Here is a 16,240-nt window from a genome sequence, read left to right on the forward strand (position 1 = left end):
AAAGTGGTTAAGATGATTGTGACACTATATTACGGGCCCCACTTTGAGAACCAATGCCTTGCAAAATGTCTGATATCCACATTCCACAATAGAGGAAACTGAGGTGGAGCAGCAGAGATGAATATATGAGAAACCTGCAACATATACTGTACACAGAACTACTTTGTTAATGAGAAACGCAAGGACAACACGTGGAATGAGCAACATGAGGAAATTAATCTCCATGGTGGTTCTTCTGAGTAAGTACAATATAGCCTATGACACCATATCCACCCAGCACGCACGCACGCACGCGCGCACACACACACACACACACACACACACACTCAAATCTCTCATATCTCTCTCACCCATGTCTCCTCTGTTGCAAATCTCTGTCTCTCACCCTGCATGTCTGTCTGTCTGTCTGTCTCACTCTTTCTCTCTCCTTCCTCTCTCTTTCTCTCACACAACCTTTCACTCACATTTCTGTCTTTCTCTCTCCCTCCCTCCATCCCTGACTGTCTCTCTCTCTCCCTCCCTCCTGTCTCTCTCTCTCCCAGGCCTAACCACATAATAACAGCGCTGTAGTTCAGCACCCTGCCCAGTGGGTCCTCTTCCCAGTCACCACCCAGCACTGCCCTGCCACTACCCAGCCTCCTCCCAGTCCCCACCCTCCCTCTGAGGGGGAATATAAGCCCCTTCCTTCCACACGGGGCACCTGCCCGCTCAGGAGTCCTTGCCACACACTCACACGCACGCATCAGCAAGGGAAAAGCTAGCTCATCTGTGTCTCTCAGCCTCTCCGAGGGGACCAACACAAATACACATCAATCAGTAAGCTCTTGCCTGCTGTACCGAGCGCCCCCCGAACAACCCGAGTGATCGAGAGACCGACCCAGACATCGCCATGGACAATCATTCGTACAACTATCCGTCCGACTGCACCCCGCTCACCAACTGCAAGTCGGGCCGCAAGGCCAACGGCTCCACGGTGGTCAACATGGGCCACGTGGCCAACAAGTGTCCCCCGCGAGACTACCTGCTCTGGTCACTGTGCAACACCCTGTACGTCAACTTCTGCTGCCTGGGGTTCATGGCACTCATCTACTCCATTAAGGTGAGAGAGAGAGAGAGAGAGAGAGAGAGAGAGAGAGAGAATGATCAGCAAACAAGTCATTTAATCTGTTTTATATTTTTGAGACTGTCTTGACTTTATAAAAACACACTTGGATTTTCTAATGACACACACACACTCACTCACGCATGCATGCACGCACGCACACACACACACACACACACACACACACACACACACACACACACACACACACACACACACACACACACACACACACACACACACGTTATTCCTGCGCACTCCTTATAGCCCTACTACCCCTTCTGGGGCAAAGGCCGTCAACAAGCTCTAGGATCAATAGTATGCTGTAAATTCTTAAAGGATGTTTTTTTTTACAATAAGGGTTCATATTTTAGATGCATGTAATTAGAGTGTTAAAATGTTTTCATTTACTGCTTTCTGTCGTTTTGGCCATTTTTGCAATTTTGATTTCACTGGTTGTGGGCGTGCGTACAAGTGGCTAAATATGTATTTTTAGACACAATAATAATAAAAATGTCTTTATAACTATTTACAGTAACACTACTAGCCCCCATGAATCACATCTGTTCATGAAAGATTGCGGTGCATCTTGGGAATGGCCTTATTGTGTCTAAAAAGACATATTTAGCCACTTGTACGCGTCCACTGAAATCAAAATAATTAAAATCGCTAAAACGATTGAAAGCAGTAAATGAAAACATTTTAACTCATCTTTTCTTTTCTCTATTACAATCTAAAATATGAAGTTGTCCTTTAATCTTTCAAATGTATGAAACGTGGAGAGAAAATGTTAACAGTCAACCAAAACTTGATTTAGGCAAGGCAAGTTTTATTTGTGTAGCACAGGGGTCTTCAATGTTTTCAGGCCGAGGACCCCTTAGTTGAGAGAGATGAAGCAGGGACCCCCACAACATTTTCATAGATTCCATATACAGTAGTTTCATTGTTTGACAGCACAATCATCAGTGTATTTTGGATTCATTCCAATTTGTGTTTTCAGATTTATTAGTATTTAACCACTTTAATCGTCAATTCATAACTTGACATTTCTCTCTGTACTCCCCTCTTTTTTCCCTCTACACCAAACAAACGTCTTTGCCGAAAATAGCCGATCTACAAGCTCACAACGCCTCGCAGCGAGGCGTTGTGAGCTTGTAGATCTCGTTGTGAGCTTGTAGATCTGCTATTTTTGGCTAAGGTTTTCAGAATATGGACACTTGACAGTGGTCAAATGGTTAATATAAAAAAGGAGTAAAAAAAAAAAAGGTCTCTATCACACAAAGATTTGGAGGACCCCCTGTAGTAACTCTGAGGACCCCCTAGGGGTCCCGGACCCCCTGTTGAAGAAGACCCCTGGTGTAGCACATCAGTAACATGGCAACTTTCAAAGTGCTTTGCGAAAAAACATTAAGAGCAACAAGACATGAAAGGACATCTACAGTACATGGTTAACAGTCAGTCTCACTTTATGTAGGGCTTGTAAAAGAGTCAACCTAACTTTATCCAAGGCTAGTGTGGAGCCGTGTAAAGTACAGGGCGTAGTGTGGTGTGGCGAGCCCAGTCACCACAGTGGAAAAGAAGCAGGCCTGAAATAGTGACAGTATCTGTAATCATCTCCAACAGAAGAGCAAGAAGCTTCAAGCCCTCCCTGCCAAGTCTGTTGAACCAGGGGCGAGAGCGGCACTGTAGCACAGTGCTACAGAACATCGACAGGGACAGACAGACAGACAGTGACAGTGACAGTGACATGACAAAAGAACTCACTGACTCAGCGATTTCAGTTCTCATTAACACCTGGGTCATGTTCAGGTTTGTATAGATTGATTGATTGATTGAAGGCTTTATTAGAAGTTTTGCATAGGAAAATGTACAGATTCATGACGGTACAGTTCACTGGTACAAGGTCTACTAAAAGGAGATCCATGAAAAGACTAAGCTTATTTCAACAGGAAACCATTTAAAGCAAGTTGCCACGGGGCGTTTAACAAGTTTCAAAGGTCATGTAACGTATTTAGCATATTAAGGAGCATAGCAACTCTTAATTTAACCACAGGAAAACAGTGGGTAGGCCTATAGGTCCTCCAAACAAGGCCCACAACAATGACAAGATGGGAAAAGTCCTCCACTGCTGCAGCAAACCATTAGAGTGCATTGACAAGGAACCCCCCTCAAAAAAGTCTATTTAAAAAAGAAGTAGCACACAGTTTCAAACTACTAGGCAGATGAGTGTTAAGATCTTTTTTATTTTTCTCCCTCAACGGTAAACAAACCAACATACATGTTAGGGACCGAGTTGGTCGGAAGGAGAGACACAGGAAACCCTTAGTGTTGGTTTAAAATAATGTTATTTTTTTTCCTTTATTTTCTTTCTTTTTTTTGTCTTTTTTAGTTTCAAATAAGGAATAACAAAAATGAATGTCAAACAAAAGGTGGGCCCAAAACAAAGGAGATCAAACTTACGAACTAAACAAAATGCTCAACTAAACAATAACTGATCTAACCAGAATGCTGGGTGAGGGGAACATATATATAAGGACGGGTCGAACCACTATAAACAAGTGGGGGGGAATAAAGACAAGGCTGCAAATAACCACTGCAAATAACCCCTGTCTCCCCCCCAGTGCAGAGAGAGTGGCACAACCCCGTTGTCCCCATCATTGCTGCCGAATGTGGAGCAGCTGTTCTCATTCTCTGGCCAGCCAATCATGTCCATTCTCCTTCCCCCAGAACTGGTGACTCAAAGAGAACTCAGTCAAAATCCAATGCAAATAAATAAGCCACAACTAAACAATAATATGTTGATTCAAGTTGTGAGTGGTTATGTCACTTTGCATATATATATACCGGTATATATAATGTACTATTGTGACTAGATCAATGAAATAAATAAGAAATAGAAAAGTCACCATTACAGTATACCGTCTCAATGTGAGGCTGCTGAGGCTGCCCTCACACAACAGTAGGCCGTCTCAATGTGAGGCTGCTGAGGCTGCCCTCACAATACAGTATAAGTGTATACAGGGTATCTGCACATTTATAAAGTCACAATTTAAGGACTTTCAAGACCGTTTTAATACCAAACTGAAACTGGCCAAAATGTCAAATATTAAGTAAGCAAGAGGCGACTGCGAGGCGTTGTGAGCATTTAGATCGGCTATTTTCACAATATGTATCTGTAATACCTACAATTCCGAGTGCTTGTCAGGGTGGGGGTCCCCAGTTAAAATATTTTTATTTTGCACGGCCTAAAAAGGTTTGAGAACCCCTGCAATGGATTGACAGGAAGATGGGGAGTGACACACAGCAAAGGTCGTCGGAATCGGGATTCGATCCAGCGACACGTTGTCAGGCCTAGGTACCCAGAGCACTACGCCAGCAGTCCGGGCCAGACTTTTAGGCTTAAAGGCACTGGGAAAGTTTAAGGTACCATACTGTATGGTGAGCAGATGTCCAAGTTTGTCTGGGATTGTCCCAGTTTCAGGCTTGGTGCCTCATGGCCCAAGCCGTGGCTTTTCAACATTCACTATAAAATTGTCCCGGTTTTCACCACCAAAAGAAAAAAAAGAAAAAAAGGGGCTAATACGATTATACTTGTTGTAAGCTTGTAGATCTGCTATTTTCTGCCAAGAGATTTGATACAGAGGAAAAAGGAGGAGACCTCGTTTAGAGCCTTGGGGGACACCGGTCAAGTATAAAACAATTAACTTTAAGGTGGTGCTGTAATAGTTGATGAGCTCTAAATGGTTTGCTGCAATTGAAGAGCTTCCTTTTTGGCAGTTTGGCTTAACTTTTAATTTAAGCAAGAAAAGATAATAATGAATAAATGTATTCTAAAACTAGAGTTGGTTGGAGCTGTTTGAACAGTGACATGCTATGTAGTGTATTCCACCACACATGTAATTGTACCTGACATCCCTCCCACAACATCCTCCCCTACGCCCTGTAATGATAGCCGTAGCCTTTATTTAAATGTCTCTTTTATTTTTCTGGTCCCCAGTGGAGGGAGGGGAAATTGCTTTTACGGCTTCACCCAGCAGATGGCAGCTCAGATGAGTGCATGGGGGGAAGTTGAGTGTCTTGCTAAGGGACACTAGGCAAGCCGAGGGTCAAACCGGCAACTTTGCGATTCCCAGGCAGCCTCTCTGTACCCACTCAGCTACGGCCGCCTCCGTTGTGGTTCTGTACTTCCTCCTTCCATGATCTTTCTAGGATCACAGTAATATTGTCTCATATCGTCGTTGTCCGGTGAAAACCTTGTATGTCCAAAACCGTTCCTTTTGCATTTGTCATTTTAAAAATGATTTAAACTAGTGAAAACAGCCGATCTACAAGCACACAACGCCTCGCACCGCGAGGCGTTGTGTGCTTGTAGATCTGCTGTTTTCACTACTTTTGTGCAACAGCCTTTTATGCTGAAGCAGGGCTTTACTTTGTGAAAGAACAAACAAATTTGAAACTTGGAGATACGAGGTTTCCACCTGACAACGATGATATGTTTCTACTATTTACAGCTGGTTTGCTGTAATTTAGGAACTGGACATTATTTTGGCTGTTTTCTTTGGAAGTCTCTGGATAAGAAAGTCATCAATACTAAAATGTATAAGAGGGGGAAAAGTTTAAAAATGTTCTGTTATGAAATGAAAAGCAACACATTAAAAACAGAAATGTCTCCTCCACTTTTAACTGGAGTGGTCAAACCTTTGGCAGGAAAGTGCCCTCTGCCACAGGAATGGAACTACAGAAGCAAAAACAGACCTAAATACATTTCTCGTACTGTGTGCGCTATAGCTTGTCTGGGGACTGTAACCAGAATCATGCTTTTCTCATCTGGATTATATTTATTTTAGAACTTCTCTGTGATAAATAGACTGAATCATCTGTGTTCATTTAAACATGGAATTAATCATTCCATCGGTTGTGTTCCATTCAATCAAAAGTGTCATCACCAGGGCAGGAATTTCAGGGATGCCATGAAGGCCATGGCTGTCGTTGCCCCTCAGTTTGGCCTTGTGCCCCTCAAACCAATGGCATGACCTAAGGTCTGAGGATAGTGGCCTTAATGCCCCAGCGCAGCTGACTGTACTACTTTCTCCTCTGTCTCTGTCTTGTCAATATTTAGACACCAGTGTCTCTTTCTTGTCATGTAGACACCATTGTCTTCTTGAGTCCCCATTTGTAAACCAATCCAGTATCTTTGATTTGTGCAGAGTTGAGCATGGATCAGTGTAAATACCAATTTATTCCTTCCTTATCCGTAACCCTTAAATTCAGTCAATTATTTCAATGGACTAAAATCTTGTTTTATTTGATGGCCCTCCTGCCCTGGCATTTGGCCTTTGTGCCCTCAAAAAATTGACAACCCCAAAGGCCAAGTGGCCTTGCCCCTAAAATGACGAAATTCCAGACCTGGTCATCTCTATGGCTCATATCATATCTTGCTTTCATCCACTCAGGTAATATCAGTGTCACCACTATTCTTCATACGTGAAGTATAATACTTATATTATGTCTGAAAACACAAGTTTGTACGTGAGTGTGCGCACATACTGTATGGGGTGTCTCAGGTTTTGTCAGATACAAGAGGAAAGAAAAGTAAAGACAGTTGAGAAACACTGCAGTATTGGACTCTCTGTACTTCACACTGCAGAGAAGTTATCAAAGCACAAAACAGTGTGAATACCTGAAACAGAACAACCTCTGCAAGCTGACCACAGAAGAGTTTGTGTGGGTGTGTGTGTGTACAGTATGTGAAGCTATGCTTGTGATCTTTATTTATAAGTCCTGTATATTTCTGTGGATGGACTACGAATGGCTGCAGTTGCGGATGACAGGGCCAGAAAAGTCAACTCCTTTCAAATTAAAGCCTCTACTAAGTTAAATATGGAGTAATTGGCATCTTCCTAATGGGTAAGTGCAGCTGGTAAATGATAGAGCGGCTGGCGAAGGACCTCGACTTGAAGAGAGTGCACTTCTACTGGAGCCCAACGTTAGTAGACCTGCCCACCAAGACACAGTCTTGAACCTGGGTTTGTACAGTACATGAAGAAGACAGGGGCATAGGATGTGTGTGTGTGCGTGTGCGTGTGCGTGTGCGTGTGTGTGTGTGTGTGTGTGTGTGTCTGTATGTGTTTTCTCCATCTCTCTGTGTTGCGCAGCACTGTGACTGTGACTCAGGAGGTAGAGTTCCCGGTTCAATCCTCTTGGCAATTCATCTGAAGTATCTTTGAGTATTATAGGGCTGCAACTATTGATCCCTGCCCCCTCCCTCTCTCTGTGTTTCTTGCTTAGAACACGAGTAAGACGCCTTAAGGGCGAGAAGTGTGTGGGGAAACAACAGACTTAAAAAGATTGTCAGTGTAAATCTGGTAATGTACACACACACACATACGCAGAGACTAGCTGCATGCCCTGTCAATCAGTGAGACAGCACACAGCTGCAGTGAGAACTGGGCACTACAGGTGCAAGTGGCATTACAGGCAAGCATTACAGGCAAGAGTAACGTGTGACACAATTGCGGCAGGTTTTCACAGTAACTGCTCCCTGCAGTCGCAACTCTTTACCCCCAGTACAATGGAAAACCAAATAAATAATCTCCCCCTTCCCTCCCCTTCCCTTCCCTCCCCTCCCCTTCCCTTCCCTTCCCTTCCCTTCCCTTCCCTTCCCTTCCCTCCCCTCCCCTTCCCTTCCCTCCCCTTCCCTCCCCTCCCCTTCCCTTCCCTTCCCTTCCCTTCCCTTCCCTCCCCTCCCCTCCCCCCAGGCCAGAGATCAGAAGACCCAGGGGAACCTCCAGTTGGCTCAGGAGTGCTCTGACAAGGCCAAGTGGTACAACATCCTGGCTGCTGGATGGAACTTACTGGTCCCCCTGCTGGCCATCGTGCTGCTGGTCCTGCTGCTGATCCACCTGGGGACCTCAGAGGGATCCTTCGACTTCTTCGGAGAGGATGGATTCCAGAGCTTCATGAATCTCTTCAGCTGGTAGAGAGAGAGAGAGGGTGGAGGAGAGAGAAGATCACATTTCAACTTAACCATTAACCACTTATATACCCTATTTTATACTTAGGCTATTTAAGACACAGCCGATCTACAAGGTCACAAGGCATCACAAATGCAACATGTTGTGAGCTTGTAGATCTCCTATTTTGAGGAATTTTGACATTTTTGAGAAGTCTAGAAGAGTTGAAAGTTGAACCCTTAATACTCCAACATCCGTATAGAGGGGGAAACTGCTCACAGAAAATAGCCGACCTAGAAGCTCACAACGATCTTGTCGATTGCCTATTGTCAGCGAAGATATTCATCAATGTACAGCCAAAACAGAAAAGCACCACACCAGTATAGAGCCCTGAGGGACTCCAGTCAATCATGTATAGGGTTTAAGTGGTTGAAGAGAAATGGATTGAATGATGGTGAGACAGGTGCGACGTGAAAGAGCATCTCAGGGGTCAGTAGGACAGGGTCTTCCGGAGGACGAGGACCCCTTCAATGTGACATGGTTCCTGTATAATAATTGATCAGTGGAAATCATGGATCATCAAATCAAAAACTGAGTTCTGACCCATATAGGCCTACTGGTAAAAAAGATTATTCGACTCTGTGGTTCAAATAGAGAAATTGATCAAAACATGTATTCTGTGAGAACAAAATGTATGCTCTCAGATCAAGCACAAACTTTACCTAAAATATATGGAGGACATTTATTTATAGTGTCCAATAACCTATTTTGAGACATAAGTGTGGGTGGAAAAAAACCTACATTATGAAATGTATAGGAGACGGAGTCAGATAGCATTTTTGTTTATAATGAACGAATACTAATTATAATTTCCTGTATTTTCTTTATCGGGATTGGCAGCAGTATTGGTGTATCCCAAAATCAAGACAAATATCATTAATAATTAATTGTATTTGAACAATGTTGGAACAGATACAGAACTTGATAAACAACCAATGAGAAATGGAGGAATATACTGTAACACACTTACACACAGGTGACATCCCATAATGCAGTGGTTCTCAAAGTGGGGTGCAGTGACACTCTCTGAGGTGTCATATCTTTGTGTGTACGCTCTTAGAGTCACGGGGGTCCTTGAAATGAAAAGGTTTGAGAACCACTGACATGATGGACGTATGAGAGAAATCGTACAAAAACCGAAGAAAAGATGAGGTGAGGTGAGACAGTGGTTCTCAACCTTTTCAGGCCGCGACCCCCAAAAATAATGATATTTTAACTGGGGACCCCCAGTTAAAACAAGCACTAAGACGAGCACTAAGAGTTGAGGCATAACATTTTGATAACACGGTTCTATTGTGAAAATAGCAGATCTACATGCTGTGAGCATGTAGATTGTCTATTGTCACAATTTCTGCCTCTAATATTTGACTATTTGGCCAATGTTTAATGTTTAATTTGTCATTTTAGATTAAAACGTCCTTAAATTGTCACTTTAGAAATGTGCAGATACCCTCTATTACACTTAAACTTTATGTTGGTTTGTTTACTGTTGAGAGACAAAACAACGTCTTCTGGGGACCCCCAAAATAATTAGGTTGAGAACCACTGAGGTGAGAGGCTGACAGCTGATTGGTCACACTGAGACAGATGAACCGGTACTCTTGGTTATTGGGTGTTATTTATTATATTTATGGAAGAAGACATTTTGCTTTAGAGTTGCAGTCATCAGAAACAAACAGCTGCAACAGAACAGAACGGTTCTGTGAAAACAGATTACTTCAAATCCAATGTGCTTTGTATATCGAGGACAGTGATGTCTATTTAACGATTCCACCTACCGTACATGTACGTTGAAGTCATTGTTTTTTGGTTTGACACAGACTAGCGCAGTGTTAAAACATGAAGGATTCTAATGCGGTAAACCAGTCAGCCACTTGGTTATCAACCATCTCATCTAGTCATCGTACTGTTGATCATTTATTTCTATTCTTTTTACATGTGTTTTCTTTGTTTTTAAGTATTATTAATATCAGCATTTACTATTGTTTCAATCTACCTGGAGTGTTGTTTTATTAGCAGTGACATTTGCAATTTTACAGTTTTCAGTATCCGTATGTTTTTATCCTCTGTGAATTTTAACATGAGAAGTGAATAAACAGACTTGAACACAGTCTCAAGTGCAAAACAAACAACTTAATTTGGTTCATTCCATTCTGTTTATAGGCCTGTATGTCGGTTGGGGAGTCGGACTGGCAGGTTTTCTGATGTTTTTCAAGTGCAGTTTGTGAGATTGTGAGCAAACATCAAACATTAAGTTTGTGTAACAATGTAATCTTCTCTATAAATCTATTTCTGTCTCTTTTGTCTCCCTTTTGTTCACCCATTCTCTTATTTTTCCATTCTCTTAACCTCTTTTCCTGTATGTCCCTGCCTGCCTCCTCGTGCCTCTTTCTATCTCTGTCTCTCTGACTCATTCTGTATTTTGATTGTCTTAAGTACCAGCTCTTATGCCTTAACTCAAAGGTCTGTCCATACTGTCTCCGACTACCGAACCTTTCGTCAAAGAGTTCAGACTTTCCGACGTGCAGCTTTCCGAACTCTAATTCGGGGTAATGCTTTTCAGAGGATGCGAGTGACATCATTTTGTAGTTGAACCGGACCTTCCCGACGAAAGGTTTGGTGGTCGGAGACAGTATGGACAGGCCTTGAAGTTAAGGCATAAGAGCTGGTACTTAAGACAATCAAAATAGAGCCCAGGCCTGACAGTCTGTGTCTCTCCTATATACTCAGATATGAAGTTCTAGGTCTTTTTTTCTAGTTTTGAGCAAACAAAATGAATCAGCCTGCATCACTTGAAGAAGAAGAAGAAAACTACCAGAGTTACGGTACATCTGGCTACCAGAGAAGAAGTGAAAGCTGCGCAGCAGACCCTAAACGTCCTAAGACCCTGACGTCTAAAGGCATCTTTAGGGTGGAGCGGCAGCTCTTTGGCAGAGGTCTGTGGGTCTGGTTGTTGGGCGGTACTGTGCAGGATCATCTGGAGGGCTGTGTTGTGGGGTTGTGCTGTAGGGTGGGACCGAACAGCAGCTGTGATCTGCTCTCTCTCTCTCTCTCTCTCGGTGTTACATCTATATACAGAACATCTCATTATGGGAAGCTGTTCTCTGGGCAGGAAGAGAAGGGGGTGGGGGGCTCGATCTCCTCAACTTCAGGGAGAGAGATGGAGAGAAAGAGATGGGTATAAGCAAGTAGATACTCGAATGGTTGCTTTTTCTACTTTATAATTTTTATCCCACGATTTTGTAACCCATTTTCACCCAGTGCCAATTGCCTATGTAATCCTGGGCTCTGCTCTCCCTCTGCCGTGCCTGGGGAGACAACGGACAAACCTCATGCTTCCTTCAATGCATGGGTAGTCCAAGTTGTTTCTTTTCACCTGATGGGGGATTTCCCTGGGATGGACGTAGCACGTGGAAGGAACACGTTATTCCAAACAGTTCCTTTCCCCTTCATCAGGCGCCCCGGCTGGCCAGGGGGAGGCATTATTGAGACCAGGACTACTGCATGTTTTTGTGAGGGTATCAACCTTAGGAGACACGGGCAGAACATGCAAACTCCACACAGAAAGGCCCTATCGCCAACCCCATGAATGGTTGCTTTTTAAAGGCGTGTTGTGGGGTATTAGGGTTGGGCTATTATGGTTTTGTTGTGGATCCGATTGTGGGGTAGCCTACTAAGTGCCCCCCCACCCCCTCCTGAGAAGCGGTCCGGGAGGGTTCACCAAAACGAGGTTGTTGCACTGGGCACCGCAAAAGCGTTAATCCGGCCCTGATTGTGACACATAAATACTATAGCCAATAAGAGAAAGAAAGACACACTATATCACATATACACTAAGTACATTCATTTTACGAAACAGCTGACCATATTATTTTATGGTCAGACACACACACATACACACGCGCGTGCACGTGAGCAAGCAAGCAAGCGTGTGTGTATGTCTGTGTGATATTAGTAGCCTCTGTGTTATATATACCCACTTAAATGACAGGTTAGCTTTCTTCTCTCCTCTCAGCGGTGAAACTCAAGTGCTCGCAGATGGAGACAATTAGAAGCTAGCAGCCGCACCATGGGGCTCTCACACACACGCTCTCACTCATGCACGACACACACACACACACACACACACACACACACACACACACACACACACACACACAGGGGCGTCACAAGGGGGAGGAAAGTGGGACTGAGTTACTAGGGCCCAAGGTGGAGGGGCCCTAGTAACTTTAGCTATTGAAAAATAGCAGATATACAAGCTCAGCAAGCTTGTAGATCTGCTATTTTCGAAGTCGTGAAAATGTGTGCAAATCTTTGAATATAGCCTATGTATTTTTAAGCAAACATTTGTAACTCAAGTTTTGCTTCTGGGGGTCCCTGGGACTAAATATTTTGAGATGGGGGTCCGTGGCCAAATACATATCATCTTGGGGGTCCTTGACATGAAAACGTTTGAGCACCACTGACATAGAAACATAGTTTTTTTGCAGACATTTTCACATTTTTTTCAAATATAGCAGATCTACAAGCTTGCAGCGCGGCACTCGGTGCCGCGCTGCAAGCTTGTATATCTGCTATTTTTCAATAGTTAACATTCTTGGGGGGCCCGCAGTGAATCCTTGTACCCAAGGCCCAGAATTTGGTCTGACGCCCCTGCACACACACACACACACACTTTGAACGAACGTGTCATGTATAAGCATTCAGTCGGCAGCTCCCAGACCAGTCCTTCCTCTGACAGAGTAATGACTGCAGGCCTTCCATTCCAAACCCCACGTCTCCTCTGTTCAACAATCATCTCTGCATCACAGCCGTCTGTGTTTGGAAACACTGACACCAGAACATTAACATTAACACAGGTTTGTTTGGGTGAGTTGTCTCACTCAGTATCACCAGGCTCTGTGTCTCCTATACCTTCTGCAACCTCATTACCAAGTTGTTTGTAAGTCATACCTACCGCTGTAATAGAGCTGTCTCATTATGAGTGACTGATGTGAGACATTATAGGTGACTCCGGCCCTGTGGTTCACAAACTCTTTTAATTTCATGTCATGTCCAGGGGGTGTACTTGTACATCAAGCTGCCTCCCGCTACAGAAACAGGAGAAAGGCTCCTCCTGCCTCATGGCTCGGCAAGGCTTACTTACTGTGCCACATGCTCCTCTGTTTTGTTTGATACTTTTGTTTCTTTCCAGCATGTGCTTCATCACGCCTAGTAACAATCCCTGCGTGTCTGCCAACCATTTTTGTCTTGTACCCTAGGGCAACTACTAAGTCCGTCTGTGGCCTGATCCTGTAAAAAGCCACCCTGTAGACAATATGCCTTCCGGTGTGTTCCAAGATTTCTAGCGGAAGTCTGCGTTTAACGGACGTTACGTCATGCGGTGCGGGTCTGTTTACATTCCCCAGCGAAAAGACTAAAATAGATTGTAGCTCTTAACTCTTAATAGGAACATTGCTTGAATCAATGTTTTTATTTGTATATTGTTTATTGCGAGCGCAACTGACGGAGCAGGAGACGTAGACCAGAGTTAATTTCGTGCAGGGAATACGTTTGCAGGAACACCGCACCGTGAAAAAAATACAGCTTCCGGTGAAATTCCTATGGCGGAAGTTGAACGCTTTCTGCTTTCTATTGTCACCAGGCTTTTCTCTTCGCAGATGAGTAAAGCCTGACTATGCGAGGCTAGTAAAAAGCAGGTTATGGTTTATTGAGGGGTTGTTGAGTGTGGGATTCACCGTACCAACACAAGGAAGTGGACTGCTATTATATCATGATTTATCACACATTGGTTTGAAGCATCTGGCGGCTACATTTGTTGTCAAATAAACCATGATAATGGAGAAACTGTCTTTTTGTAATCTTGATTTTTTAAGACAAAATGTTTTTTTGTATGTCAAACGATCATTATTCTACAGTATGATCAGTATTTTAAAAGGCCTATACATTGTCTTTTCATTATTGTTTCATGTGCATCACACTTTTCTCCCCAGGTAGTCAGAATGCATCTTATATTTATTATTATTAAATTATTGACTGATACTTTGTTAGGTTTTATCATACTTTCTTATTCTATGCTTGTATTAGCAAACTATAATAAAATGTAAAAGAAATAGTGGTTTTCACAGTTTGGCAATGGAATCAGTCACAGATGATTTTCAGACTAAAAGTGGGAGTGGAGATGTGGAGAGCGATGGGTCCCCCAAGTGGCTACGGTTGGTGGCTGATTGAGAGAAGTTTGTAGCCTGCACACTATTTCCAAAGTTTTCACAGTGCAAATATTTCAAACTGAGGTTTAAGGTTAGCGTAGTAGTACAAAGCCTTTGTTTTATTTTGAAATCTATTTTTAGATTCAGATAAGAATCTACTTTTTATCACCTTCCCCTGGCCTGCTTCCGGATGCACTGCGGGGAGCATTCAAACCAGAGTCGTCTAATCAGAGAGTCCTGCCACTGCGGGGTCAGAAACAGCGCTGGTCACGTGGTTCATTGTCACTTTACACCTCATAGACTTCAATGCATTCTGTAAACTTCCGGTTCGCCGTTTGTCACTATACGCCAATAGATGTGCGTAGAAGACCTGGCCCCATGAAGTGAACGGGAGTGACGCAACTCTCCGAAGGTAGAAGGCTCTGAGTCAAACCATAGAGTAAACCTGTCTCTGCGCTGGTGGGTGGAGCTCATTATCCAGCGAGTGAGCAGGTAGGACCTTGGGATGTGCCTACACTACAACATGACACATGGCTGGAAGACTGTTAACGGCCACACACGCTATTGCAGTAATCAAACCTGTGGCCTCAGGGTTACATAGCGCAGAGGCTTATATCTGGTCTATGCCCTCCTACTTCCCTTAGGGAGGACCTGTTCTGTATGGCAGAACAGGACGAAACCTGCCCAGGGTTCTTCACCGTTGATGGATTCATTATCTTGAGACCAGTTTTGGATTTCTTTTTTTTTACAGATACAGAGATCTCCTAGCCTGTCACTCAGTCTGAATATTCATTTGGTTTCACTCCATATAATTCCTGAATCTGCAGATTTAAAAAAAATGGGTGTGGCTAGTAATTCAGGGTATTTAAACATCCAATAATGGGTTTTGAACACTACCTTTGCCTGGCTGTCCTGCGTGTGGGTTCTCACCACATCAACACGTGACAGTTGGACTCTTGCCTTGTGTCCTATTGGACTAGGATCAAATCCCCTTAGACCTCTCCTCTGTGTCTCTCCTACACTGTCTGCCTCTCAGCTTTACTACTGCATGTCTGCGTGTCTACACTGTCTCAGTTCCAGCCAGGAGTCATCACCATTGTGCGTGCACGGACAAACATGTCTGTGATAAGATATGTCTATGTCCGTCACTCCGTGTCCCTTTTTTTTTAATGAATAATTAAACAAGACTGCACTCTGTCGAGGTGCCAACTTGCACTCTGCTGGCGCAAGTATTAAATAAATAAATATACTGTACATGTTGTACATTTTCTTCATTATAATGTAAGCAGAGCGTGCCATGAGGTGCGCCCACCACTGGAGGGACAGCGAATGCATTTTCCGGTGCCGAGAAGTGTATTCATTCTTTCTGGACCACTGGCATCACCAGGAATACTGGTCCCTCATTGGCTGTTAATGATGACTTGCCAGAAATGCTGCTCCCTGATTGGGCTACAGGCTTAAACACACATACAGCTACCTACCTACATACATACGCAGCCAAACGCAGTACTTGCGCACTCTGCTGGCGCAAGTAATAACCCTCAACAATCAAAATCCACCCAAAAGATAGCTCACCTCAAAGTTAGGTGCCTTCGCATTAAACTATCGTGACACTGCATTTAATTACAATCCAGGCATGGCCTCATTAATCACTCATGTAGGCCTACATAGGCAGGCTTATCTTTTTTTGTCTATCTCTCTCTTAAAGAGATCTTTACCATGTCTCCTACACTAGTCTAGCGTGGCCAGTTGACTCCCACAATTTGCGAATGCTCCCGTCATATAGCATTCAGAGATCGTGGAATAGTTGTCTGGCCACGCGAGACTACTCCTACACGGCAGTCTCCCTCTCAGCTTTCTCCTACTGTAGACAGACAGCATGGAAGCTGAGTGGGAGACCAATGCAACAGGAGTGA

The 16,240-nt window shown here is 43.7% G+C and overlaps 1 protein-coding gene across 1 annotated transcript; it reads left to right on the forward strand.

Moving 5' to 3' along the window:
- Nucleotides 1-889: 889 nt before the first annotated feature.
- Nucleotides 890-8,082, forward strand: ifitm5 (interferon induced transmembrane protein 5; the record flags this gene model as incomplete). Its single annotated transcript, XM_080736707.1, has 2 exons — nucleotides 890-1,099; nucleotides 7,861-8,082. The coding sequence occupies 2 exons, from the start codon at nucleotides 890-892 to the stop codon at nucleotides 8,080-8,082; spliced, it is 432 nt and encodes a 143-aa protein (XP_080592833.1).
- Between the last annotated feature and the right edge of the window lie 8,158 nt (nucleotides 8,083-16,240).

This window comes from Nannobrachium achirus, assembly GCF_963921795.1.
Source record: "Nannobrachium achirus genome assembly, chromosome: 11".
Taxonomy (NCBI): domain Eukaryota; kingdom Metazoa; phylum Chordata; class Actinopteri; order Myctophiformes; family Myctophidae; genus Nannobrachium; species Nannobrachium achirus.